The sequence below is a fragment of the Lithobates pipiens genome, unplaced genomic scaffold (genome assembly GCF_037356315.1).
Source record: "Lithobates pipiens isolate NorthernLeopardFrog02 unplaced genomic scaffold, aLitPip1_a1.2 Scaffold_8, whole genome shotgun sequence".
NCBI lineage: Eukaryota > Metazoa > Chordata > Amphibia > Anura > Ranidae > Lithobates > Lithobates pipiens.
The window spans coordinates 486,749,939-486,775,898 of record NW_027507903.1 but is presented as its reverse complement, the minus strand read 5'-3'; the positions used below and the strand labels follow the sequence as shown (position 1 = coordinate 486,775,898).

Below are 25,960 nucleotides of genomic sequence, written 5' to 3'. Positions count from 1 at the left end.
TCCAAACAAACCTAGCAGAACACTAACACGTTTCAGCCATTAACGTGTTTTAAAGCCTTAAGCTACTTTCACACTGGGGTGTTGGGGGCGTCGGCGGTAAAGAGGCGCTTTACTGTTGTTTTTGCGGCACTTTTAACCCCCGCTAATGGCCAAAAAAGGGTTAAATGAGCCCGCCAGCTGATTGGCAGCACTGCCCATTGATTTTAGTGGGCAGGGGTGCTGTAGGAGCGGTGTATACACCCTCGGGCTTTCACACTGGAGTGAGCGGAGAGGTTCTTTACAGACACTATGCAGGCGCTATTTTTAGCGCTATAGCGCCTGTAAAGCACCTCAGCGTGAAAGCAGCCTTAATCATAGTGCATTCTCTAGGAGGTTTAATGTGTCTCATTTGCAGCCCCATGTCACCTTTAAAGAGATTACCTTTACCTTCACCTACCTGCGCCTACTTCCATACATGTACCTGTTTCTCCTTTCCAGGTCTTTTAACACATTCATACCCAATATCCTAGGTATAGCATTCGTGGAAATCCCTTTGTTAACAATAAATCCTTTATTTCCCAGTTTTTACCCACAAATGCTCATTCAAGTAATACCTGCTACAAGTTTAGGTCAATTATTGGCAGCAGCTAATGACACCCATGACTTTAAAATGAAGTGCCTCTCTAAAGCCTAGTACACACAATGAGAATGTCGGACCAATCTCATTGTGTGTATGGGCCTTAAGGAAACACTTCTCAAAGCATTCTTCTGTTATGATTGTTACTTGTGGATCAGAATCCAGCGTAAAAGTTGCCCAAAATCCAATCACATGTGCTGTAATCACAGAGTACTTTCCAACGTGGACAAGCCATTGTCTTTTTGCTCGAGCCTGGAGCCTCGCAGTGTGGCTCTTTGCTGTCAGACGGCTCAGTTTAAGCTTTCCGTGTAATTGAGATTGTGTCAATAGAATCCTGTAACAGAGCTTGTTTAGTGAACTCTTGCTCATTCGACTAAGATATCCTGTACAGTTGGTGAAATGTTAAATCAGAATGACTGGTAAGGCTTTCCTTTACTTGAGTTTTAAAGTGTATTTCCACTTTTGCAGTTAAATTTGAGAAAACCTCCACTATATGTTTGTTATGTGTTCCTATTTACACAGGATACCTAAAAACAGTGGCGACTGGAGTTTTTTTTTTGGGGGGGGGGAGGCGGCACCAAACAACCAACCCCCCCCCCCCGCTTGCTGTCATTGGGCATCAGGCAGTGGGCATCAGGCAGTGGCTCCTGTGTCCTTTCATTCATCGGCCGTGCATCTCCTCCCCTCCTCTCTGTGTGCCCGAGCCCACCTTATTTTGAAGCCTATTAGAGCCTCTGGTTCTAATCAGTACTTCAAAAAAACACCCCCGTATTAAAATTCATGAATCTGGCATCCTGCAAGGGGCCGGACACATGGATATGGGGAGGGGGGGCAGCTGCATGAATGGGGGGGGCAGCGACCATGCGCCCTGAATGGATGGGCCACTCTTGCCTAAAATGATTTAAAAAAATATTTCCTACATTTTAGATGATTCTGAGGAGCAGTGTTTATTTTGTTGACTAAAATATTTTCGTTGATGAAATGAATTCCATTTTAGTTGACTAAATACGACTAAAACTAAAACAATTGAGATGACTAAAATACAACTAAAGCTAAAATGGCATTTTAGTGAAAAGACATCAAAATTAACACTGCACTACCACATAAGAATACGTAGGGGGCATCTACTAAGTTGCTAATAGAAAACAAATTAAGAAAAAGGTTTTTCTTATTTTTTTTCTTAATATCTAATGTTGGTAATATATTCAGGTAATATGTGCAATAACAGCCAATAGAGTGTACGGTTTTTTTTTTTCTATATCTTCAAGTTGTACTTCTGCTTGTATAAAAGCAACATACCGTATTTGTTTGTTTATGAAACGTGGTTTTATTTATATATTGCAAGAGCTAAATCCGTGTCTGTAGTGCATGTTCAAACCTTAAATTTGTTGTATAGTCTTAATTTGAACTTTTACCTACAGGTAAGCCTATAATAAGGCTTACCTGTGGGTAAAAAAAAATATCTCCTAAACCTGTACGGTTTGGGAGATATTCCCCTGGCAATGCGCCGCTGACTGCAGCGGCGCATGCACACAGGGGATTCTCGGCTGGGAGCCCGGCAGAAGCCAGACCCTGCAGGAAAGAAATCTCCCATGCGCATGTGCCGGAGTGACGATATCGCTGCTCTGACCACTCACAGCGCCGGAGCCGCGATATTCCGGAAGACACGCCGAGGGAACATGTCAGCTCCCTTCGCATGTATCGGGTGAGATGTCGGGGGCTCGTTCTAAGGTAAGTATTTCATAATGAGCTAGTATGCGGTGTATACTAGCCCATTATGCCATTTGCCTTGCAGGTGGGAAAAAAACAAAAAACATGTCAGCAGGTTTACTGTAAAGCTTTGTGTTTTTTTTTTTTTTTAAATAACAAACATGTCACCTCCACTGTACAGTTAGTTTTGCACAGAATGGCCCCGATCATCAACTTCTGGGGTTCCCCGGCAGAGCTAGTAGCTCCTCCCCACATCAGATAACGCCCTAGGAGAAGCTCTCTCCCAGGGGGTTACCTTGTGAGCGTGCTCCCGAGTCCAGCATTTTCGTCCATAGACGCAGAATGCTAGACTCGGCCCCGCCCCCCAGCCCTGCGTCATTGGATTTGATTAACAGCGATGGGAGCTAACGGCTGCGCTGCTATCAATCTATCCAATCAAGAGCCCAGAACCACGGGCAGAGGAAGAGCACATCTCAGCCATGGGAAATTCTAGGGGGATACAACATTCCAGGGGGTTGTGTTACAATATTCATTAATTTAACACTGATCCTCCTCCCGGCCAATCAGAAAGCGGGACTGAGACCTGTCACCCGATTGTCTGAAAGGACAGACGATCTTATTGGACACCCAGGGGGAGGGAAGGAGATGCACGGCGGATGGGGGAAAGGACACAGGAGCCACTGCCTGATGCCCACTGCCTGATGCCCAATGACAGCAATTCCAAGTAAAATGGGGGGCTGGGGGGCAGGTCACTAGAAGAAGTTTTTTCACCTTAATGCATAGGATGCACCCTCCCTGTCCATAATCTCCTTCCCCATGCTTGTTGCATGTTGATGAGGCCTGAGCCTTTTACAAGAGAGCTGGCAGCCCAGGATATGAAGCACTTGTATCTCCAATAGATATTGATAATTTTCTCAAAAAAAGGCGCGTTCTACTCTGGGGAAATGTAACATTGTTCTTCTAGCCTCCCTGTCTAGAGCACTGATTGCCATCTCTAAGTATTAGAATCATTAGCAGCTCTTTAGGCTATTTGGAATGTATAATTGCGCCTGCGTGGATTTCCTCCCACACTCCAAAGACCTGCTGATAAGTTAATTGGCTCCTGCCTAATTGGCCCTACTATGTGTATGTATGAATGTGCGTAGGGGGCCTTAGATTGTAATCTCCCTGAGGGCAGGGACTGATGTGAATGTACAATATATACATATATATATATATATATATATATATATACATATATATATATATATATATATATATATATATATATATATGTAACGGGCTGTATATATAATTTGGCAATAAATAAAAAAAATTCCCAGTTTGGTTAATTTGTAACATAAAGATCAGAAAGGCTCTTACACAGATCCACAGCAATAGTTGTTAGTGAGGAGGTAGGATCTCAGTAATGCTTACATTTTTTTATCCAATTGATCTGGGATTCATTCAAAATGATCGAATCTGCAAGAAACCAATAGCCATAACTTCCCTTCCGCTTGACTTAGACTCCGTTTTAATCAGATTCAATCAAACTGGGTTGATCAGCCAGGGCAGAAAATTATTGATTGTTTTGCATCATTCTGCAGCACTGAGATACTTTGTTCATGAATGCGATCGTATTTTGATCAATCAGATTATTAGATTACGTGGTGGAAACGGATAATCGATAATTGATGATTGCATGTTCCAATCTTATCTTAACTATTGATCTAAATCCATTTTCAATGTGTGGCATACCAATTGAATGGGTTTTCGACTATAGATCAATTATTTTGAACAGAAGAGATCAATTGGAAAATAAATTGATAATTTATTAAAGCATGTATGGCCACCATTAGACCAGTTCCCCAGGAATTTGGTGTCTCTTTGGTGGAGATTTCTTGAATCCATTATTTCTATATTTTCATCAATGACAGGCTATGTCAGTGATGGTGAACCTTGGCACTCCAGATGTTTTGGAACTACATTTCCCATGATGCTCATGCACTCTGCATTATAATTGAGCATCGTGGGAAATGTAGTTCCAAAACATCTGGAGTGCCAAGGTTCACTATCACTGGTCTATGTGAACAGAGAGAGCCATATATGCCAGTGCGAATCATGCCCACTATCCAATGTTGATTGGCACTGATACCATCCGCAGGTACACATCAGTTATCATTAATCAGAGCTTCATATAGAGGGCCAAACCCCAGTCCTCCCACTGGTCTCTGTCTCTCCCTCTACAATTGTCAACTGATTCACTTTTTGAGCATGTCCCATTATTCAGGCTGGGCAGATGGCCTTGGCATCAACCAACAAGATGGTGGCACCAACCAGCTGCCAAAAACATACAACACAGAGAAAAAAAAAGAAATGCCACAAACCATACATGATGACGCATAGAAAAATAAGTGAACTTTAAAACAAAGTGCATTCATCCTTTTTTGCCCCCTTTCCCGACCTAACCTAATCCACCTTCCCCCTCCACAGATGTATACTAACCTTGATCTGATGGCTGCGGTTCAGCTGTTTGTTTTAATTGAGCGGTTCAAGTCTTCACTGTTGGACAATGAAAACTTGTGGTGCTTAAAAGGGGGGGGGGGCGGTTGTTAGGTCAGGTCAGAGAAATAGGGCAAAAAAAAAAGATAAATGTACTTTGTTTTAAACTAATTAACTGAACCTTAAACTAATATATAGCAATCAAAGAAACAGTATAAATATGTGTAAAATAATGAAAACAACAAAGGAAAGCCATACATAAATATCCCTACTACAATATAATTACATCCGCACAGTAGATTATCTTTGTATGATTTCACGGATTTTCCATCAGTAATCTGCCAATAGTTTCTGGAGCCAGCTGTCTCATTATTCATTAATGTGATGGTCATTAAGGCCGGTCTCATCTGTGCGGACTTAATGCTAAACTGGATCCCCGATTACCGTCTCTCGTATTTAACAGCTGTGGGGTGTCTTTGCAGCTTCTGCTATGATTAATGACAGGGCCTCTTTATGGTGTGGAGAATAAGCCATGAGATGCTTAAAGTATGGAGGGTTGTATGCAGGGGTGTACCTAGAGCATTTGGCACCTGGGGTGGATCTTATATCTGGTAGGTTAGGTAGGTATATAGTGCCAGGTCAGGGTGTCATATAGTGCCAAGGTAGGGTGATATATAGAGCCAGGTTAGGTGGGTATATAGTGCCAGGTTAGGGTGGTATATAGTGCCAGGTTAGGATAATATATAGAGCCAGGTTAGGTGGGTATATAGTTCCAGGTTAGGGTGGTATATACTGCCAGGTCAGGGTGGTATATACTGCCAGGTTAGGTGGGTATATAGTTCCAGGTCTGGGTGGTATATAGTACCAGGTCAGGGTGGTATATACTGCCAAGTTAGGTGGGTATATAGTGCCAGGTTATGGCGATGCGTCCATAAGGGCACACAGGCGCTGCCCCCTCTCTTTTGCCACCCCCCTCTATTACCAATAGATAGATTCATGCATTGCATGAATTTATCTATGGCCGCTGCTGCCACCCCCTATTCAGGCGCCCGGCCCCTTTTCGGGTGCCAGGTGCCTGAATTACAGCAGTGGGGGGTGTTTTTTGAAGCACCTGATTAGTGCCATAGGCTCTAATAGGCATCAAAAAAGGTAACCTCCAAGCTCCATGCTGGGCTCAGCTGTGTTAGAAAAGTGAATGAATATTCGCATTCTTAAAGAGGGATTTCACTGTGGATAAAAATATTAAAAGCCAGCAGCTACAAATACTGCAGCTGCTGACTTTTAATAAATGGACACTCACCTGTCCCAGGATCCAGGCCGATCGATCGCTCGGCTCTCAGCTGCTGCCGCCACCATTCTAGGTGAGGGAATCAGGAAGTGAAGCGTTGCAGCTTCACTTCCCGGTTCCCTACTGCGCATGCGCGAGTCGCGCAGTGCAACAGGAATTGTCCGCGCTGTCTCTGGGACCCGTGTGTGTCCCAGCAGACAGCACGCAGGGACAGGAAGAGGCATAGACTCCCGTGGGAGTCTATGCCCGGAAGTGGGTGTAAATACCTGTCTTTGACAGGTATCTGCACCCCCCTCCCCCCTGAAAGGTGCCAACTGTGACACCGGAGGGGGGGAGGGTTCCAATGAGTGGAAGTTCTTTAGGGTGGAACCCCGCTTTAACACTAAACTGCCTCTCCGCCAATCAGATGCTCGGATCTGTTACCTGTTACCTGATTGGATGAAATGACTGGCGCTGTGATTGGATGCCTATCAGACGTCCAATCATAGCAGAGGACCACAGAAGACATCCAGGAGCTGTCCCACCACCACTGAGACAGGGTGAGTACAGACTGCGGGCAGGGGGGGCACACTGGCAGCATTTGATATGGCAAAGTGGCTGCGTTTGATGGGGCACAGTGGGAGCATTTGATGGGGCACAGTGAGGCTGCATTTGATGGGGCACAGTGAGGCTGCATTTGATGGGCACAGTGGCTGCATATGATGTCACAGTGGCTGCATATGATGGGAACAGTGGCTGCATTTGATGCTGCACAGTGGCTTCATTTGATGGGGCACAGTGGCTGCATAAGATGGGCACAGTGGCTGCATAAGATGGGTACAGTAGCTGTATTTGAAGGGGCTCAGTGGCAGCATTTGATGGCACAGTGACAGAATGTGATGGCACAGTGGAAGCATTTGATATGGCACAGGGGCTGCGTTTGACAGGCACTGTGGCTGCGTTTGATGGACACAGTGGCTGCGTTTGATGGCACAGTGGCGGCAATTGGTGGGCACAGTGGCTGCATTTGATGGCACAGTGGCTGTGATTGATGGTACAGTGAGGCTGCAATTGATGTTTTTTTTTTTTTCCAGAATTCAGTTTGATTGCGCCCCCCCAAAAAAAAGGTTCACTATCAGCCACCACTGATGTAGTGACAATGTGCATTGCTCAGTCACTTACAGCATGTCAGAAGATTTTCAGGCTGCTGTGGTCTCTCCTCCTCTTTCTTCTTTAGCTGCGGGAGGGGGTCGGCCTGAGGGGAGGAGTCTGTAGGAGGAGTCAGCCACACCCTGACCCCACCCACCACCTCCGGCTGCCTTGGGAGATAATGAACATCCAAGAGGGACAGCCTAACTTGATGAGATGACGGGGGGGGGGGGGGTTACAGGCAGCTTCCCCCACACCGTTGGGCTCTCTGCTGATCCAATCAACATTTTTACAAAGCTGCAATGACAGGGAAAGTTCAGGGGCCCCACATGCACCTGGAGTCCCTGGGCAGTGCCTGATACCCCCCCCCAATGTGTGTCGCCCTTGGCACACCATTGCTTGTATGTTATATATAGATCTGTTTTCATCTGCTCTCATGTTCTTGACTGTAAGCCAAATTAGTTCTGTGAATCCTCTTGGCATTGTTTGGTCTGCAATGAATAATTCACCTGTTTATAAGTACTGCTGCCTGCAGATTAAAGTGAACGGAGGAACAAAGTTATTGACCAAGAACCTGTAGCTGTTGCGTAGGAGCACTGTGAAAAGTTTGCTGAATATGGGTGCCGTGGTCTCAGATTAAAGGAAAACTGTGCCTTAACTAATGGCTGCCTTCCAGCTACTATGCCGCAGATGATCATTATAGTAGTACCTAAACTGGTTGGGATTCTGAGTTATGCTCCTGTTATAGACCTATTTCACTGTTGAATGTGGGTGTCAAAATTCTTACAAAAATTTTAGCCCCCCACCTCAACCGTGTAATTCCAACTTTAATTCATAGAGACCAATCTGGCTTCATGCCAGGTACAGGCTGAAAGATACACGTAATAACCATCAGAGGTTATTCACTCTAAAAGCTTGCTGTAAGACATTGGACACATCTGGAGTCATAGCCTCACTGGATGCTGGGAAGGCCTTCAAATTAATTGAATGGGAATACTTGTAGAAGGCCCTCCAGAGGTTTATGCCGCGTACATCTGGTCCGCCGGACAATCCGCCCGTGTGTGGGCTCCAGTGGACTTTTTTTCCCCAAAAGTCCGGCGGACTTAGAAAGTAGTTTTGACTCAAAAATTGTCCGCCGGACTCGCCGTCTGTGTGCTAGTCCGCAGGACCTTCGAAATGAACGGACTTTCCCGCACATGGAGAAAAGTCCGTTAATTTTGAACGCGGCTCCAGGTAGACAGGACTAGCGAAGGAGGTCAATGTCGCTGCCTTCGGCGGCGAGATTGACACGACGCTGGCCCCGTCACCTGGTATGGACTTAAAGGGGAAGCCCTACGCCGAAAAAGACGGCATAGGGGTCCCCCCCAAAGTCCATATCAGACCCTTATACGAGCACGCAGCCTGGCCGGTCAGGAAAGGGGGTGGGGACGAGCGAGCGCCCCCTCCTGAGCCGTACTAGGCCGCGTGCTGTCAACATGGGGGGTGCTTTGGGGAAGGGGGGGCGCGCGCCCCCCGCACCCCAAAGCACCTTGTCGAAGTTTTTTAGGTCGGACCCTCCAGTCCCTTCTATGGAGCGGCAGATATTAGCAGACACATGTCCCCTGACACCCATCACCATCCGGTTCGATTCTGCCCACCAAAAACAGTTGGATGGTGGTCCTATTCCCCATCTGTCTGATGGATTGGATCAGATGGCATCGGATGGAAATGGAGAGGCAGTTTGTTTCCATCTGATTGCCCCATAGAGAAGAGCGGGACTGTCTCAGAGCGGGCACAGACCTGTCATCCACCTTCTCAACAGGGATCAGTGGAGAGATCCCCCTCTGTGCAAGCAGATTCTGCTTTATGGTGACACCCTTGTGAAAGGGGCCTTATAGTATTGAAGGCTTGTAAGATGGTATGCCTGAGGGACGATTGCTCACCTTTGAGCAATTTGCCACCTGCCAAACTGGATGTTCTTTAGATCTATCCAACTTTGACATACTATTCAGGCCCATTCCCTACTCCTATTACCCTTGCCTCTCATACTGTGGAGAAACTATTGATATCCAATAGAGTAGACAAAATTCACTCATCTCTTTACCTCTGGTTGTCTAATACTGATATCTCTAATGCCACGTACACACAACGGGACTTTCCGGCAGACTAGGTAGAGCGGAATCGGTCCGTCGGACAATCCGATCGTGTGTGGGCTAATCCGATCATTTTTTCGTTAAAAAAATCAGACAGACCTAGAAATAGAACATGTTTCAAATATGTCCGACGGACTCAATTCCTATCGGGAAACCCATTTCTCTGTATGCTGGTCCGACGGACCAAATACGACGCAAGGGAAGCTATTGCATACTGGCTATTGAACTTCCTTTTTTAGTCCCGTCTTACGTCATCGCATTCAAAATGAACGGACTTTCGAATGGACTTAGTCCGGACTTAGGTATCTCAGCTCTTTCAGATAGGGCAGTAGGACATCTTCGCATTGACTGATGATGATTGGGAAGAGGATATACAGCAATACCTTCTTCTTATGATCTCAGCTAGAGATAGATTCATACAGCTGACATTTTTACACAGAGTGTATTATTCCCCCCAGAGACTCTTTGTGATTTACACATTCAATGTGGACACAACCTATCCTAAATACTGTAATGAAATTGGCACATCCATGTATATGGTGGACCTGCTCCTTTATACAGAAGTTCTGGAGGGATGTTGTAGCTCAGTGGTTCTTGACCTCAGTCCTCAAGTACCCCCAACGGGCCATGTTTTCAGGTTTTCATTTACTTTGCACAGCTGCTTTAAATCAATATCAATGACATGGTATTGATAAGACCTACTTCTCTTTTATGCTGCCCTTTAAACTAGGAAAACCATCCTTTCCAAATGCAAGCTACCCTCCCACTTTACAGCAATGGAGGTCTATGGTAATACGTGATTACCATTTTACAAACGTACTTATTTGGAACACAACTGCCTTACAAAATGTGTGAAGATATGGGGGGCATGGGTTGAGGCAAGAGACAAGCAGATTAAGATATTGATATTATGGCTGGAAATATTTGAGGTCCCCTGGGTTTTGAGCTGGTCTTTGTTTAATACCTGACTATCCACTCAATACATGGTTTTGTTCTTGCCCCCCTTTTGTTTCCTCTCACCACCCCACCCCCCTTCTTTTTTTTTTTTTTTGCTTCTCTAACCCTCTTTTTCCCCTTCCTCTTTTTTTTCCTGATTGCTTTCATGCATATATGAGGGTTAATAGGCAATGCTTACTTGAGTGTCTATATTGTGTTCCCTTCTTTTGGATTCTACTATTAGTGTTATTTAATAAATGCTGATTAAAGCTGGCCATAGAAGGATCGAATCTTGGCTGGTCCCTGCTGAACAGGCCGAGATTCAAACCATTTATGGGCAGAAAAAAAGGATAACTGTATTGAAAGAAACATCGGTGCTATCAGTGGGGATTTTTCAGAAAATGCTGATTGCCTGGCTATCTGTGGTTTCAGCACTTTGAGACACTGATCTTTTTCAAAACTGGGAACATTTGAGACTCAGACTGAATCTTTTTCCATTTATTTTACAATGACACCAAAAGAATCCCAGCAGCATAACAACAAGTCATGTCTGAAGCTAAACTCTGGGCAAATATAAAGACACAAATGTATTTAGCTCTGTAATTAGTAATACATCATAACTGTAGTTTTCTAAAAGTAAGCAGTGTAAGTACCTGAATCTGACCTGAAGTGTAAGAAGAAGCCCAATAAGCCAATCGGCTCATGAGCTGACAAAGGCATGCTGATAGAAAGAGAGAACAGAGTGAGAGAAATTAATCACTGTGCTGCTTCTCCTTTCACTGTCCAGTCAAAGGCTGGGGCAGGTCCAGGATATCCTTGGCTCAGAACAGGCGTGTTTATTGATGATGGCAATCAAACCAATTTTAATCCTCAAAATCTGATAATATAATGTTACATCCTGTAAAATAATGCTAGTCAAGAAGATCTAATTGTTCAGTGATAATTCCCTTCTCTGTTTTATACACAGGTTTCTCCTCGTTCTTATATGTTTAATATTCAGTGTCCTCTCCACCATAGAACATTACTCTGAATTTGCCACAGGAACTCTGTTCTGGATGGTGAGTAGCAGAAACCCTTTGAACAAACTAGGTTTCAAGCAGTGCGGAGTATTTCAGGAGAGGAGCGTTAGAGGAAAGATCAGAGTCCTCAAGAAATGGAGAGTATTTTAGGAGAGGAGAATTAGATAGAGGAAGATGAAAAGTCATCCAGCAATGCAAAGTATTTTAGGAGAGGAGAGTTATGCCGCGTACACATGACCGGACTTTTCGACGGACTAGGTCCGACGGTCTGCCCGACGGACTTTCGGCGGAGTTCCGGCGGACTTTCCAAATGAACGGACTTGGCCATGCACAATCACAACAAAGTCCGACGGATTGAAACGTGATGACGTACGACCGAACTAGAATAAGGAAGTTCATAACCAGTAGCCAATAGCTGCCCTAGCGTCGGTTTATGTCAATTGGACTAGCATACACATGAGCGGATTTCTCGATAGGAACTGGGTCCGGCGGAGTTCCGGCGAACAAATTTGAAACATGTTCTATTTCTAAAGTCTGTCAGATTTTTGGACATCAAAGATCCGATGGAGCCCACACACGATCGAATTGTCTGACGGATTTGTTCCATCGGACCTTTGCTGTCGAAAAGTCCGGTCGTGTGTACAGAGTCCTCCAGCGGGGAAGAGTATTTCATGCGAGGAGAGTTAAGCCGCGTACACACGTAGCCGTCTGTCCGACGTACTTAGTCTGGCAGACGTCCGCCAGACTGTCCGTCGGAATTTCCGAACGGGCTACTTGCCCACACACGGCACTTTTTCAGCGGACTAATACGGCGTACTAAGTCCGCCGTACTTTCGAAATGAACGGACTCGCCCACACACGCGGAGTAAAGTCCGCTCATTTCGAGCGCGTCTCCAGGTAGGCGGGGCCCGCAAAGGAGACGTCGCTGGCCCCGCCGCCTGGTATGGACTTAAAGGGGAACCCCCAACGCCGAAAAAAATCGGCGTGGGGGTCCCCCCCAAGTCCACAACAGACCCTTGTCCGAGCACGCTACCAGGCCGGCCAGGAAAGGGGGGCGAGCGAGCGCCCCCCCCCCTCCTGAGCCGTACCAGGCCGCGTGCCCTCAACATGGGGGGTGCCTTGGGGAAGGGGGGCCGCGGGGGCCCCCCCCACCCCAAAGCACCTTGTCCCCATGTTGATGAGGACAAGGGCCTCTTCCCGACAACCCTGGCCGTTGGTTGTCGGGGTCTGCGGGTGGGGGGCTTATCGGAATCCGGGAGCCCCCTTATTAAAGAAGAAGAACGGAAGGCGGCGGCGGCGACAGAAGACCGGGCCACCGCCTGTAAAAGAGCTATAAGAAGGCGCGGTGGCCCGGCAGAAGAACCGAAGAGGGAGACAAGACCCCCGAAGTCGGGAGAAGAGGCCGGCGGCGAGGAAAAGAGCTACAAGAAGATAGCGGAGGAGTCCGGCGAGAAGACCCCCGAAGACGGAAGACCCCCGGAGCTGTGCAATAAAGTATTTTATCTCGTGTGTTGTGTTTTTTTTGTACTTTATTTTACAGGTGAATGGGTAGGGGTACATTGTACCCCATACTCATTCACATAGGGTGGGGGGCCGGTATCCGGGGGCCCCCTTATTAAAGGGGGCTCCCGGATTCCGATAAGCCCGCCCGCCCGCAGACCCCGGCAACCAACGGCCAGGGTTGTCGGGAAGAGGCCCTTGTCCTCATCAACATGGGGACAAGGTGCTTTGGGGTGGGGGGGCCGCGCGGCCCCCCTTCCCCAAGGCACCCCCCCATGTTGAGGGCACGCGGCCTGGTACGGCTCAGGAGGGGGGGGGCGCTCGCTCGCCCCCCTTTCCTGGCCGGCCGGGTAGCGTGCTCGGACAAGGGTCTGTTGTGGACTTTGGGGGACCCCCACGCCGATTTTTTTCAGCGTTGGGGTTCCCCTTTAAGTCCATACCAGGCGGCGGGGCCAGCGACATCTCCTTCGCGGGCCCCGCCTACCTGGAGACCCGCTCGAAATGAGCGGACTTTTCTCCGGGCGGGAAAAGTCCGCTCATTTCAAAAGTACGGCAGACTGGCACACACATGGCCGGATTGTCCGCCGAAATGCGAGTACGGCGGGCTGATTGGTGTGCAACATGGCATTCTAAGTCCGCCGTACTTTCGGGTCAAAAAAGTATGCCGGAGGCTACACACGGGGGGATTGTTTGGCGGACTTGAGTTTGCCGGACTTTTCCACCGGATTGTTTGATCGTGTGTACGCGGCATTAGGAGAAGGAACAGAGTCCTTCAGCAGTACAGCGTATTTCAGGAAAGGAGAGTTCAAGTAAAAATATAGGCAAAACATTTTTTTTTCATTTTAGATAGAGTAAGGGAGTGTTATAATTCCTGTCAGATTTTTTATTGCTCTGTGCTATTGCAGAGATTTCTCTTCACTTCCTGTTCCAGGACCAGAGTCCTCCAGCAATACAGAATATTTTAGGAGAGGAGAGTTAGATAGAGGAAGGAGCAGAGTCCTCCAGCAATGCAGAATATTTTAGGAGAGGAGAGTTAGATAGAGGAAGGAGCAGAGTCCTCCAGCAATGCAGAATATTTTAGGAGAGGAGAGTTAGATAGAGGAAGGAGCAGAGTCCTCCAGCAATGCAGAATATTTTAGGAGAGGAGAGTTAGATAGAGGAAGGAGCAGATTCCTCCAGCAATGCAGAATATTTTAGAAGAGGAGAGTTAGATAGAGGAAGGAGCAGATTCCTCCAGCAATGCAGAATATTAGGGGAGGAGAGTTAGATAGAGGAAGAAGCAGAGTCCTCCAGCAATACTGAATATTTTAGGAGAGGAGAGTTAGATAGAGGAAGGAGCAGAGTCCTTCAGCAATGCAGAATATTTTAGGAGAGGAGAGTTAGATAGAGGAAGGAGCAGATTCCTCCAGCAATGCAGAATATTTTAGGAGAGGAGAGTTAGATAGAGGAAGAAGCAGAGTCCTCCAGCAATACGGAATATTTTAGGAGAGGAGAGTTAGATAGAGGAAGGAACAGAGTCCTCCAGCAATGCAGAATATTTTAGGAGAGGAGAGTTAGATAGAGGAAGAAGCAGAGTCCTCCAGCAATACGGAATATTTTAGGAGAGGAGAGTTAGATAGAGGAAGGAGCAGAGTCCTCCAGCAATGCAGAATATTTTAGGAGAGGAGAGTTAGATAGAGGAAGGAGCAGATTCCTCCAGCAATGCAGAATATTTTAGGAGAGGAGAGTTAGATAGAGGAAGGAGCAGATTCCTCCAGCAATGCAGAATATTTTAGAAGAGGAGAGTTAGATAGAGGAAGGAGCAGATTCCTCCAGCAATGCAGAATATTAGGAGAGGAGAGTTAGATAGAGGAAGAAGCAGAGTCCTCCAGCAATACTGAATATTTTAGGAGAGGAGAGTTAGATAGAGGAAGGAGCAGAGTCCTTCAGCAATGCAGAATATTTTAGGAGAGGAGAGTTAGATAGAGGAAGGAGCAGATTCCTCCAGCAATGCAGAATATTTTAGGAGAGGAGAGTTAGATAGAGGAAGAAGCAGAGTCCTCCAGCAATACGGAATATTTTAGGAGAGGAGAGTTAGATAGAGGAAGGGACAGAGTCCTCCAGCAATACAGAATATTTTAGGAGAGGAGAGTTAGAAAGAGGAAGAAGCAGAGTCCTCCAGCAATACAGAATATTTTAGGAGAGGAGAGTTAGATAGAGGAAGGGACAGAGTCCTCCAGCAATACAGAATATTTTAGGAGAGGAGAGTTAGAAAGAGGAAGAAGCAGAGTCCTCCAGCAATACAGAATATTTTAGGAGAGGAGAGTTAGATAGAGGAAGGAGCAGATTCCTCCTGTAGCGTGGAGTAATTCTGGTGACAAGTGTCAGTTATGTGTAGCTGAATTATCCTGGCCTGTCATTAATCATTCTTTCCTCCCTCACCTTTATCTTATTCTCTTTTTCCCCTCCAGGAGATTGTACTGGTCGTGTTTTTCGGTGCCGAATATGTTGTACGTCTGTGGTCAGCTGGCTGCCGCAGCAAATACGTGGGTTTCAAAGGGAGAATACGTTTTGCTAGAAAACCCATCTCGATAATCGGTGAGAGCATCTTTTGCTGTGTCCGGGGTTCCATTATAACGGTAGGACTTGCTGCTGGGTAATCCATCAGACAAAGGATTGGAATGGAAATTGCATGTTTAAATCTGAATTCTGAGAAGTTGCTATCGGCAGCTGCACTCCACACGTGTGCTGTTAGTGGCTCCCCATGTCTAAGTGACATTAGGGATAAGCTAAATTTATAGATTTATTGCCCCAAATTTTCAACAAAATCAGGAGATTTGGGGAAAATGTTGCAATTTTGGTGAAATGCATTAGGGTTCAGGGGGAAGGTGAAATTAAGGTGGTTTTGGTGTTTTGTAAAGTCCAATTAACGTTCAGTCTAAATCAACTAAAAAAAATTCCAAGTGCATCAAAAAAAAAGGTATGCAAAGTCTTATATTTGTTTTCTTTAAAAAGCAGCAACAGCTTGAAGGGAAAATCCTGTCCCCTGCCAGCATGTTGGAGAGAAAAACCCTTTCTCTTTGTGTGGAAGCAGTGGCTTCTCTGGAGAGATCCAACACAGCCAGATCTTTATCTCTGCAATCAATAAAGCCCATTCCTCCTCCTGACTGGAGCTCTAGCTCTGACTTAAGCTGGCCATACACCATACAATTTTCTTATTCAATTTTCTTTAGATTTACCTTCAACTATGTAGCGTAAGGGCCTGCCTGATTGCATACAAATTCAAAGTGTTTAGGTTTGACCTCCTATTATATGGTTTTTGTAAATCTAAAGGAAAGTTGTACAAGAAAATTGTATAATGTATGGGCAGCCTTAGCAAGGGAAGCCCCTCATAACAGACATGGCAACAGACCTGGGAATTCAGCCCAATAATAATCAGAACCCATAATAAGGAGCACAGACCAGGAACTCAGCGCAGGGGTATTGTGACTGGTATTCAACATTTCTGTCATAATGGGTACAGCAGGTGTACAGACCTGGGAACTCAGTGCTGGGATGGGGCAACCCTTCATAACAGGAAAAGCAAGTGTACAAACTTAGGAACTCAGCCCAAGGGTGGTGGCAACCTCTTGTAATAAGTACAGCGGATGTGTATACTTGGAAAATCAGTGTAGAGGTGGGGGAACCCTTCTCAAAGGGCACTGCACATGTGCAGACCTGGGAACTCTGCACAGGGATGGTGGGAACCCCTCATAATGGCACACCAATTGTGCTGATTTGGTAACTCAGCACAGGGATGGTGAGAACCCCTCGTAATGGTCACAGCAGGTGTAAAGACCTGGAATCTCAGTGTAGGGATTGTGGGAACCTCCATAATTGGAAAAGGAAGTATGCGGACCCAGGGACTTAGCACAAGATTGGTGAGAGCCCCTCATACTGGGCATGACAGCTCTATGACATCCATGACATACACAAGGAGTTGTCGCCATCCATCAGTTATGGAAATATAAGTTTCAGTGGACCATCCTTGTAACTGGTTGTATTTAATGCTTTCAATAGCTGCTCATCTTACAGCTGTGTACAGCCTCTTAATTAGAGCGGAGGTCTTCTTTAACCTGTCAAGGAAATCCATAGGCAATGATGACGGACAGAGTATAGAAGACAATAGAGTGCCATAAGATATACGTATAGGGTCTCCGTCCCGGTGATAGACGCGAGCGGATATGGCTCTCACAACATGAACTGATGAGAGATGTTTATACTGTGTAAGATTAACTTTCAAAGCGAATGCCGCCTGCCAATTGTAAGCAACACCTAATTTTACAGTGGAGAAATATGAAATTGAGCTTGCAAAAATAATTTTTACAGCATTTAGTTTGAATATTAAAACATTAAAGGGCCATGTTACTCAGTGATGGGTGCATACACTCCCTGGTTAAATCACTCTTACGTGAGGTGTTGTCAGCCATTAAAAAGCTCAAAAATGGCGTCAGAAAGCAGAAAGCTGGTATTTAAATATGGATCTTACTTTAAAGCTGAACATAAGATTGAATAAGTAGCTGATGTGTCCTGATATCATCCCCCACTAGGAGTGGGAGGGGTAAAATACTAAGCCAATTAGGGCTCCATTGCTGAAATTTGTTCTTCTGTATGCTAGTCACAAAAAACTACGCTAGGGCAGCTATTGGCTACTGGCTATGAACTTCCTTTTTCTAGTCCGGTTGTACGTCATCACGTTCTAATCCGTCGGATTTTGGTGTGATTGTGTGTGGCCAAGTCCGTTCGTTCAGAAAGTCTGTCGGAACTCTGCCGATAGTCCGTCGGGAAGACCATTGGACCTAGTCCGTCAAAAAGTCCGTGTGTACGCGGCATTACCCTCTGAGTGTGCTCACAGGAGGGATTGTTAATATGCAGCCTCCCTCTGATTGCCCAAGCAGGGGAAAGGTTGCAAACTAAACTGCATTGCTTAACCGCTTTAGAGAAAAGCATGGTCACCGAAGTTCTGCACTGTCTGGCAGGGGTGCCTGGATCGCAAAATTGGCTGAGCAGAATTTTTTAATCTTTTGACATGTAAAATAGTTCAAAGATACAAATGTCTTTCAGAAGCTTGCCTGGATTTCGGTTTTATTTAACAAGACTACAGGGTATGTTACAACACAAGGCCATATCTAGGAATGCATCGCCAGTAGATATTTGCCACAGCAAATCTTGGGAGTTTTTCTGCATCAGGTTCCCTGCGGCAAAACAAAGCGCCACTTTGTAAATTAGGTTGCTATAATGCAATCTCTGCCCGAAATATTGTCTTCTAGTGGTCAGAATATCACAAAATATACAAGGATTTTTACCCTGTTTCTTCTCGCCCTCAGATCTCATCGTGGTCATAGCCTCTATTATCGTGCTCAGCGTTGGCTCCAATGGGCAGGTCTTCGCCACGTCTGCAATTAGGTTGGTGAGTTTATTGGGGTCCAGAAATTATGGCGTTCTGAATTTCAGACTTGCCATTAAGCGAGCGGATCTGCCATTAAAATTCACACTTCACAGTATTAAATAAATAATTATTTTGAGTACAAAAAAAATTCACAGGCCTTGAATAAAATGGTAATGAATTTACTAATCATCTATGCTGGATCTTGCTGGAGTAGGCTAGCAGCAGGGTCCTACATAAAAACACATGAAGTGGTCTGTAAAGTACTTGTGTTTATTTACGCACGTATAGATGCATAAACATCCATACAGCATTAGGTGCATTTAATTGAGGCAGGTATGTGTGTACGCATGTACTTGTATTTATATGCATTTAATGCATATATGAGTAAATTACTGCCCTTGTATGTGGATTTTTCTATTTTAATTTTATGTAAAAAACAATGCAAGTTTACTTATCTTTATGTACTGTGTGCATGGGCCTATAGAACTGCTCTTAGATCCATAAGGGTGCATTCACATGTGCGAATGCACCCTCTCGGCGATGAAATGCGAGAGCCCCAGCTGGGGGTTCCTGTGATTAGCTGTGACAGGCATTGCCATGGAAAGCAATGGGAGGCTGCCGGCTCTCACAGCTAATCGCATCCATGTCTCTTAAGCAGTGATCACATGCGAATGATCAGCCCTGGACACAGGCAGTCTGCGTGCACGGCTGATCACTAGCGTGTGATCGCTGCATGAGTGATTACATGCGAGTGGGCGCAATTAGCTGTGAGAGCTGGCAGCCTCCCATTGCTTTCCCTGGGGCTGCCTCTCGCAGCTAATCGCAGGAACCCTCAATGGGGGTTTTATTATCTAATCTCCAAGTGGGTGAATTCACAAATGTGAATACACCCTAAAAGAAAAACACAGTACTGATAAAAAATGCTGTGTGAGCCTTAAATGCACATATAATAAACTGTATGATATAATATAATGTGTCAAAATGAATGGTCTGGCATCTGGCACACCATGTTCCTTTGAACCGTGCTGATCAATTCAGGCTCAACGCAATGACAGATAGAAAAACTTTGTTTCCTATGAGCCCTGTTCACACTATAATGCTGTATTGAGGTGTTTTGCAGTGTGTTACATTAAAATGCAGCATGTATGTATGCATTTAAAAAAAAACAAAGATTCCCCTGGAGGAGGGACTTTGAGAGCACTGAATACAAATATAATGAAAATAAGTATAAAATATATGTACTTTTATTAAACACACAACAAAAAAACATTTTCATGGAATGTACAGTTGTGCTCAAAAGTTTGCGTACCCTGGCAGAAATTGTGAAATTTTGGCATTAATATTGTAAATATGACTGATCATGCCAAAAAACTGTCTTTTATTTAAGGATAGCGATCACATGAAGCCATTTATTATCACATTGTTTTTTTGGATCCTTTTAAAATCATAGTTTCATAGTTAGTAAGGTTGAATAACGACACCAGTCCATCCAGTTCAACCTGAGTGTCTACAATTGTCCCTATCCCTGTACATTACACACTCACATCGGTCCCTACCCTCAAGGAGCCCACAATCCAAGGTCCCCATTCATATACTAGGACCAATTTTGGACAGAAGCCAATTAACCTACCTGCATGTCTTTGGTTTGTGGAAGGAAGCCGGAGTACCCAGAGGAAACCCACGCAGGCATAGGGAGAACATGCAAACTCCAGGCAGGTAGAGTTGTGGTTGGGATTTGAACCAGTGGCGCTTCTTACTGCTAGGCGAGCGTGCTAACCACTATACCACTGTGCTGCCCATATTAGCATAATGATAACAGAAATCACCCAAATGGCCCTGATAAAAAGTTTACATACCCTGGAATGTTTGGCCTTGATACAGACACAGAAGGTGGCACCCAGAGGTTAAAATGGCACTTAAAGGTTCATTTCTCACGTTTGTGGCTTTTTAACCACTTTCAGACCGGACCATTTTGCTGGTAAATGACCAGAGGTCTTTTTACACTTTGGCACTGCGCTGCTTTAACTGGTAATTGCGCGGTCATGCAATGTTGTACCCAAACAAAATTTGCGTCCTTTTCTTCCCACAAATAGAGCTTTCTTTTGATGGTATTTGATTGCCTCTGCGATTTTTATTTTTTGCGATATAAACGTAAAAAGACCGCAAATTTTGAAAAAAAATGATATTTTCTACTTTTTGTTATTAGAAAAATCCAATAAACTCAATTTTAGTCATACATTTAGGCCAAAATGTATTCAGCCACATGTCTTTGGTAAAAAAAAAGTCAATAATTGTATATTTATTGGTTTGCGCAAAAGTTGTCACATCTACAAACTAAGGTACGTTTTCTGGAATTTACGCAGCTTTTAGTTTACGACTGCCTATCTCATTTCTTGAGGTGCTAAAATGGCAGGGCAGTACAAAACCCCCCCAAATGACCCCATTTTGGAAAGTAGACCCCCTAAGGAAATTGATAAGAGGCATGTTGAGCCCATTGAATATTTTATTTTTTTGCCTCAAGCGATTGAATAATGACAAAAAAAAAAATTTTTTTTTTTTTTTTACACAAAGTTGTCACTAAATGATATATTGCTCACACATGCTATGGGCGTATGTGAAATGACACCCCAAAATAAATTCTGCTGCTTCTCCTGAGTATGGGGATACCACATATGTGGGACTTTTTGGGAGCCTAGCCGCGTACGGGGCCCCGAAAACCAAGCACCGCCTTCAGGCTTTCTAAGGGCGTAAATTTTTGAGTTCACTTCTCACTACCTATTACAGTTTTGAAGGCCATAAAATGCCAAGATGGCACAAAACCCCCACAAATGACCCCATTTTAGAAAGTAGACACCCCAAGCTATTTGCTGAGAGGCATGTTGAGTTCATGGAATATTTTATATTTTGCCACAAGTTGCGGGAAAATTACAAACTTTTTTTTTTTTTTTTTTTTTTTAACAAAGTTGTCACTAAATGATATATTGCTCATGCATGCCATGGGCATATGTGAAATGACACCCCAAAATAAATTCTGCTGCTTCTCCTGAGTACGGGGATACCACATATGTGGGACTTTTTGGGAGCCTAGCCGCGTACGGGGCCCCGAAAACCAAGCACCGCCTTCAGGCTTTCTAAGGGCGTAATTTTTTGATTTCACTCCTCACTACCTATTACAGTTTTGAAGGCCATAAAATGCCAAGATGGCACAAAACCCCCACAAATGACCCCATTTTAGAAAGTAGACACCCCAAGCTATTTGCTGAGAGGCATGTTGAGTCCATGGAATATTTTATATTTTGCCACAAGTTGCGGGAAAATTACAAACTTTTTTTTTTTTTTTTTTTTTTCACAAAGTTGTCACTAAATGATATATTGCTCACGCATGCCATGGGCATATGTGAAATGACACCCCAAAATAAATTCTGCTGCTTCTCCTGAGTATGGGGATACCACATATGTGGGACTTTTTGGGAGCCTAGCCGCGTACGGGGCCCCGAAAACCAAGCACCGCCTTCAGGCTTTCTAAGGGCGTTACAGTTTTGAAGGCCATAAAATGCCAAGATGGCACAAACCCCCCCCAAATGACCCCATTTTGGAAAGTAGACACCCCTAAATTTAGGGGTACACTAGTGAGACTAGGTAATAAATGGCGGGTGCCCTGAAACTATAAAAAAATAACTAACCAACCAGCGTCACCTGTAACAGTTATATGGTGATCACTGGTGAAAGGGTTAACTAGGGGGCAATTAGGGGGCTTTATGCGGTAGTATATGGGGGTCCCTGGCGCTATAAAAAGCTGCAGCGAACCTAAATACCTACCTGCCTAACTAGCGTCACCTGTGACACTAATACAGCGATCAGAAAAACGATCGCTTATTAGGCTGGGTTCACACTGGAGCGATGCGGGAACGCCACGAATGCGCGGCGGGTTCCCGCATCGCATGCCTCCCGGCGGCAGTTCACACTGCCCTATGCGAACTGCTGGGAGTGTCAGTGAAATGTTACTGACACCCCCAGATCAGTTCGCATATCGCAGTGCGATCTGCAAACTCGGATCGCATGGTGTGAACACCCATGCGATCCGATTCTGCTGCGGGCCAAAAAAAGGGTCCCGTGCGAATTTGCGGCGGGTGCGGCGGGTGCGGCGAATGGCTGAACTCGAATCGCACAGAGATCGGATGTGATTTGCACTGCAGTGCGGTGCGAATCACATCCGTTCTCATAAACCGCTGCAATGTGAACCCAGCCTTAGTGACACTGGCGACGGGGGGTGATCACGGGGTTAAACCTTTATTGGGGGGGTTAGGGGGGTACCTTAGAACTAAAGGGGGCTAACCCTAACTGCCCTAACAGTTATTAGTCACAAATGACACCCGCCGGGTGATCAGGGGGTTAAACCTTTATTAGGTAATAAATGGCGGGTGCCCTGAAACTATAAAAAAATAACTAACCAACCAGCGTCACCTGTAACAGTTATATGGTGATCACTGGTGAAAGGGTTAACTAGGGGGCAATCAGGGGGCTTTATGCGGTAGTATATGGGGGTCCCTGGCGCTATAAAAAGCTGCGGCGAACCTAAATACCTACCTGCCTAACTAGCGTCACCTGTGACACTAATACGGCGATCAGAAAAATGATCGCTTATTAGGCTGGGTTCACACTGGAGCGATGCGGAAACGCCGCGAATCCGCGGCGGGTTCCCGCATCGCATGCCTCCCGGCGGCAGTTCACACTGCCCTATGCGAACTGCTGGGAGTGTCAGTGAAATGTTACTGACACCCCCAGATCAGTTCGCATATCGCAGTGCGATCTGCAAACTCGGATCGCATGGTGTGAACACCCATGCGATCCGATTCTGCTGCGGGCCAAAAAAAGGGTCCCGTGCGAATTTGCGGCGGGTGTGGCGGGTGCGGCGGGTGCGGCGAATGGCTGAACTCGAATCGCACAGAGATCGGATGTGATTTGCACTGCAGTGCGGTGCGAATCACATTCGTTCTCATAAACCGCTGCAATGTGAACCCAGCCTTAGTGACACTGGCGACGGGGGGTGATCACGGGGTTAAACCTTTATTGGGGGGGTTAGGGGGGTACATTAGAACTAAAGGGGGCTAACTCTAACTGCCCTAACAGTTATTACAGTCACAAATGACACCAATGCAAAAAAAAAAAAAAAAAAAAAAAAAATGACATTGGTGTCATTGTGACTGGGGGGCAGGGGTAATTGGGGGGGTGATCGGGGGGTAAAGGGGGGGTGTGAGTGTGCCTGGCATGTTCTACTGTGTGTGTGAGTGTTGGTGCAACTTACTGATCCGCTCTCCTCCGTGTCGGAACGGAAAATACCGACACGGAGGAGAGAATACATCACTTCCTCTCCTGTGTTTACATTACAGGAGAGGAAGTGATGTCACCGGGGATTTCTATTCGTCGGGAGCGATCGCGAGGGGGTGGCCATGAATGAATGGCCGTCCCCTCGTCCGGGATCGCTCCCGCACGAATACCGACCGCCGCAGGCACCGGGCGGGGGCCCGATCGGGCCCCCGACCCGCGGGAGGCAAGGGACGTACATGTATGTCCTTATGCCTGCCCGTGCCATTGTACCGACGTACATCGGCGTGCGGCGGTCGGCAACTGGTTAAATCACAATTAGTGTCAGTGTATAAATAGTCTATACGTTTGTTAGCTCTCACTTGGATGCACTAAGCAGGACACTGAGCCATGAGGAGGTAGAAAAGAACAGTCAAAAGACCTAACAAAGTAATGAAACTTTACAAAGATGGAAAAAAGATATATAAAAAGATATTCAAGTCAGTACTGTTTAATCCCTTATTAACAAGTGGAATTCTGGGCTCTTTTGATACCAAGCCAAGGTCAGGTAAACCAAAAAAGATTGCAGCCACAACTGGTGGAAGAATTGCTCAGGATACAAAGAAAAACCCACAGGTAACCTCAGGAGAAATACAGGCTGTTCTTCAAAAAGATTGTGTGGTTGTTTTTAACGAGCACAATTCAACTGTACTTGAACAAAAAATAGCTGCATGATTGAGCTGCCAGAAGGAAGCTTTTACTGCGCCAATGCCACAAAAAAGGCCAAATAGGCATGTCAAGGTGTTGTTGGGCATATTGTAACCAGGCTTTTTTTGTGGAACTTGTGCAGTAAAGGCTTCTTTCTGGAAACTTGACCATGCAGCGCTTTTTTGTTCAAGTATCATCGTATTGTGCTGCTTAAAAACAACCACACCATCTTTTTCCAGAGCAGGTTGTTTTTCACTTGAGGTTACCTGTGGGTTTTTCTTTATATCCCAAACAATTCCTGGGGCAGATGTGGCTGAAATCTTTCTTGATCTACCTGACCCTGGCTTGGCATCAAGAGATCCCCAAATGTTCTACTTCTTATTAAATTATTAAACAGTACGACTGGCATATTCAAGGCTTTGGATATCGTTTTATATCCTTTTCCATCTTTGTAAAGTTTCATTACCTTGTTACGCAGGTCTTTTGATTGTTCTTTTCTGCTCCCCATGACTTAGTATCAAGACTGCTTAGTGCATCCATGTGAGAGCTAACAAACCCATTGACTATTTATACACAGACACTAATTGCAATTTAAAAAGCCACAAATGTGGGAAATGAACCTTTAATAGTCATTTTAACCTGCGTGTGCCACCTTCTGTGTCTATATCAAGGCCAAAGATTCCAGGTTATGTAAACTTTTCATCAGGGCCATTTGGGTGATTTCTGTTATCATTATGATTTTAAAAGGAGCCAAAAAATGATGTGACAATGAATGGCTTCATGTGATCATTATCCTTGAATAAGTTTTTTGGCATGATTAGTCATATTTTCAATATAAAAGCCAAATTTCACAATTTCTGCCAGGGTATGCAAACTTTTGAGCACAACTGTATACAACAGAAGTGACTGGAGGTACACAAACTGGTAGATTTATGGATGACAATATATGGTGATCTCTACCCAACGCATTTCAGAGTTACATTACAGTTCCTGTAATGTAACTCTGAAACGCGTAGGGTGGAGATCACCATATGTTGTCATCCATACATCTACCAGTTTGTTTACCTCCAGTCACTTCTGTTGTATACATTTCATGAAAATGTTTTATTGATGTGTGTTTAATAAATGTACATATATTTTATACTGATTGACATTATATTTGTATTCAGTGCCCTCAAATTCCCACCTCCAGGGGAATCTTTGGTTCTTTAATTATCTAGGGATGTGGCACTCCATGGAGCTAATCACTAAAACCCTCTAAACTGTATGCATTTTTATGGCTCACAATACACTTCATTACATATTAATACAGCACATTGCAACAAACTGCATAGAATTTAATGAAGTTTCTTTTTGTTACTCTTCAAGAAAGATAAAAAAGAACTAAAAATTTAACACTGTGATACATTGTAACAATGCACAATACCACCCCTACACAAGACACATCAGCACGCATGAGTTATAAGGGCCATAAAGCCTGCAGACTGGTATGATGGAACACTAAGCTGCATCATGCATTTTTCAAATCACAAGCCAGAGACAGCCAAGCAACTGGCATTTTTAAGTGGGGATCAGTAATGGCAGTCTACTTTTCTCAGGCCTCCTCTATTAAAGTGTAATAAATGTGCAGACTTTACTGATTCTCGTGACAAATGACAGTGCCAGTTTGAGGATTCCATGTAATATGTCACTTACTACATATTGATACATTTGTGTTGCAGTGATGGATTC

The 25,960-nt window shown here is 45.1% G+C and overlaps 1 protein-coding gene across 2 annotated transcripts in view; it reads left to right on the top strand.

Annotated features, from left to right (window-relative positions):
• Window positions 1-25,960, top strand: part of LOC143960401 (potassium voltage-gated channel subfamily KQT member 1-like) — a 136,497-nt gene that overhangs the window by 58,770 nt on the left and 51,767 nt on the right. For both annotated transcript variants that reach the window (XM_077468985.1, XM_077468984.1), the window contains exons 3-5: window positions 11,259-11,349; window positions 15,261-15,387; window positions 18,156-18,234. In XM_077468985.1, the coding sequence (XP_077325111.1) occupies window positions 11,259-11,349; window positions 15,261-15,387; window positions 18,156-18,234 (297 nt within the window). The remainder of the gene's footprint in view (window positions 1-11,258; window positions 11,350-15,260; window positions 15,388-18,155; window positions 18,235-25,960) is intronic.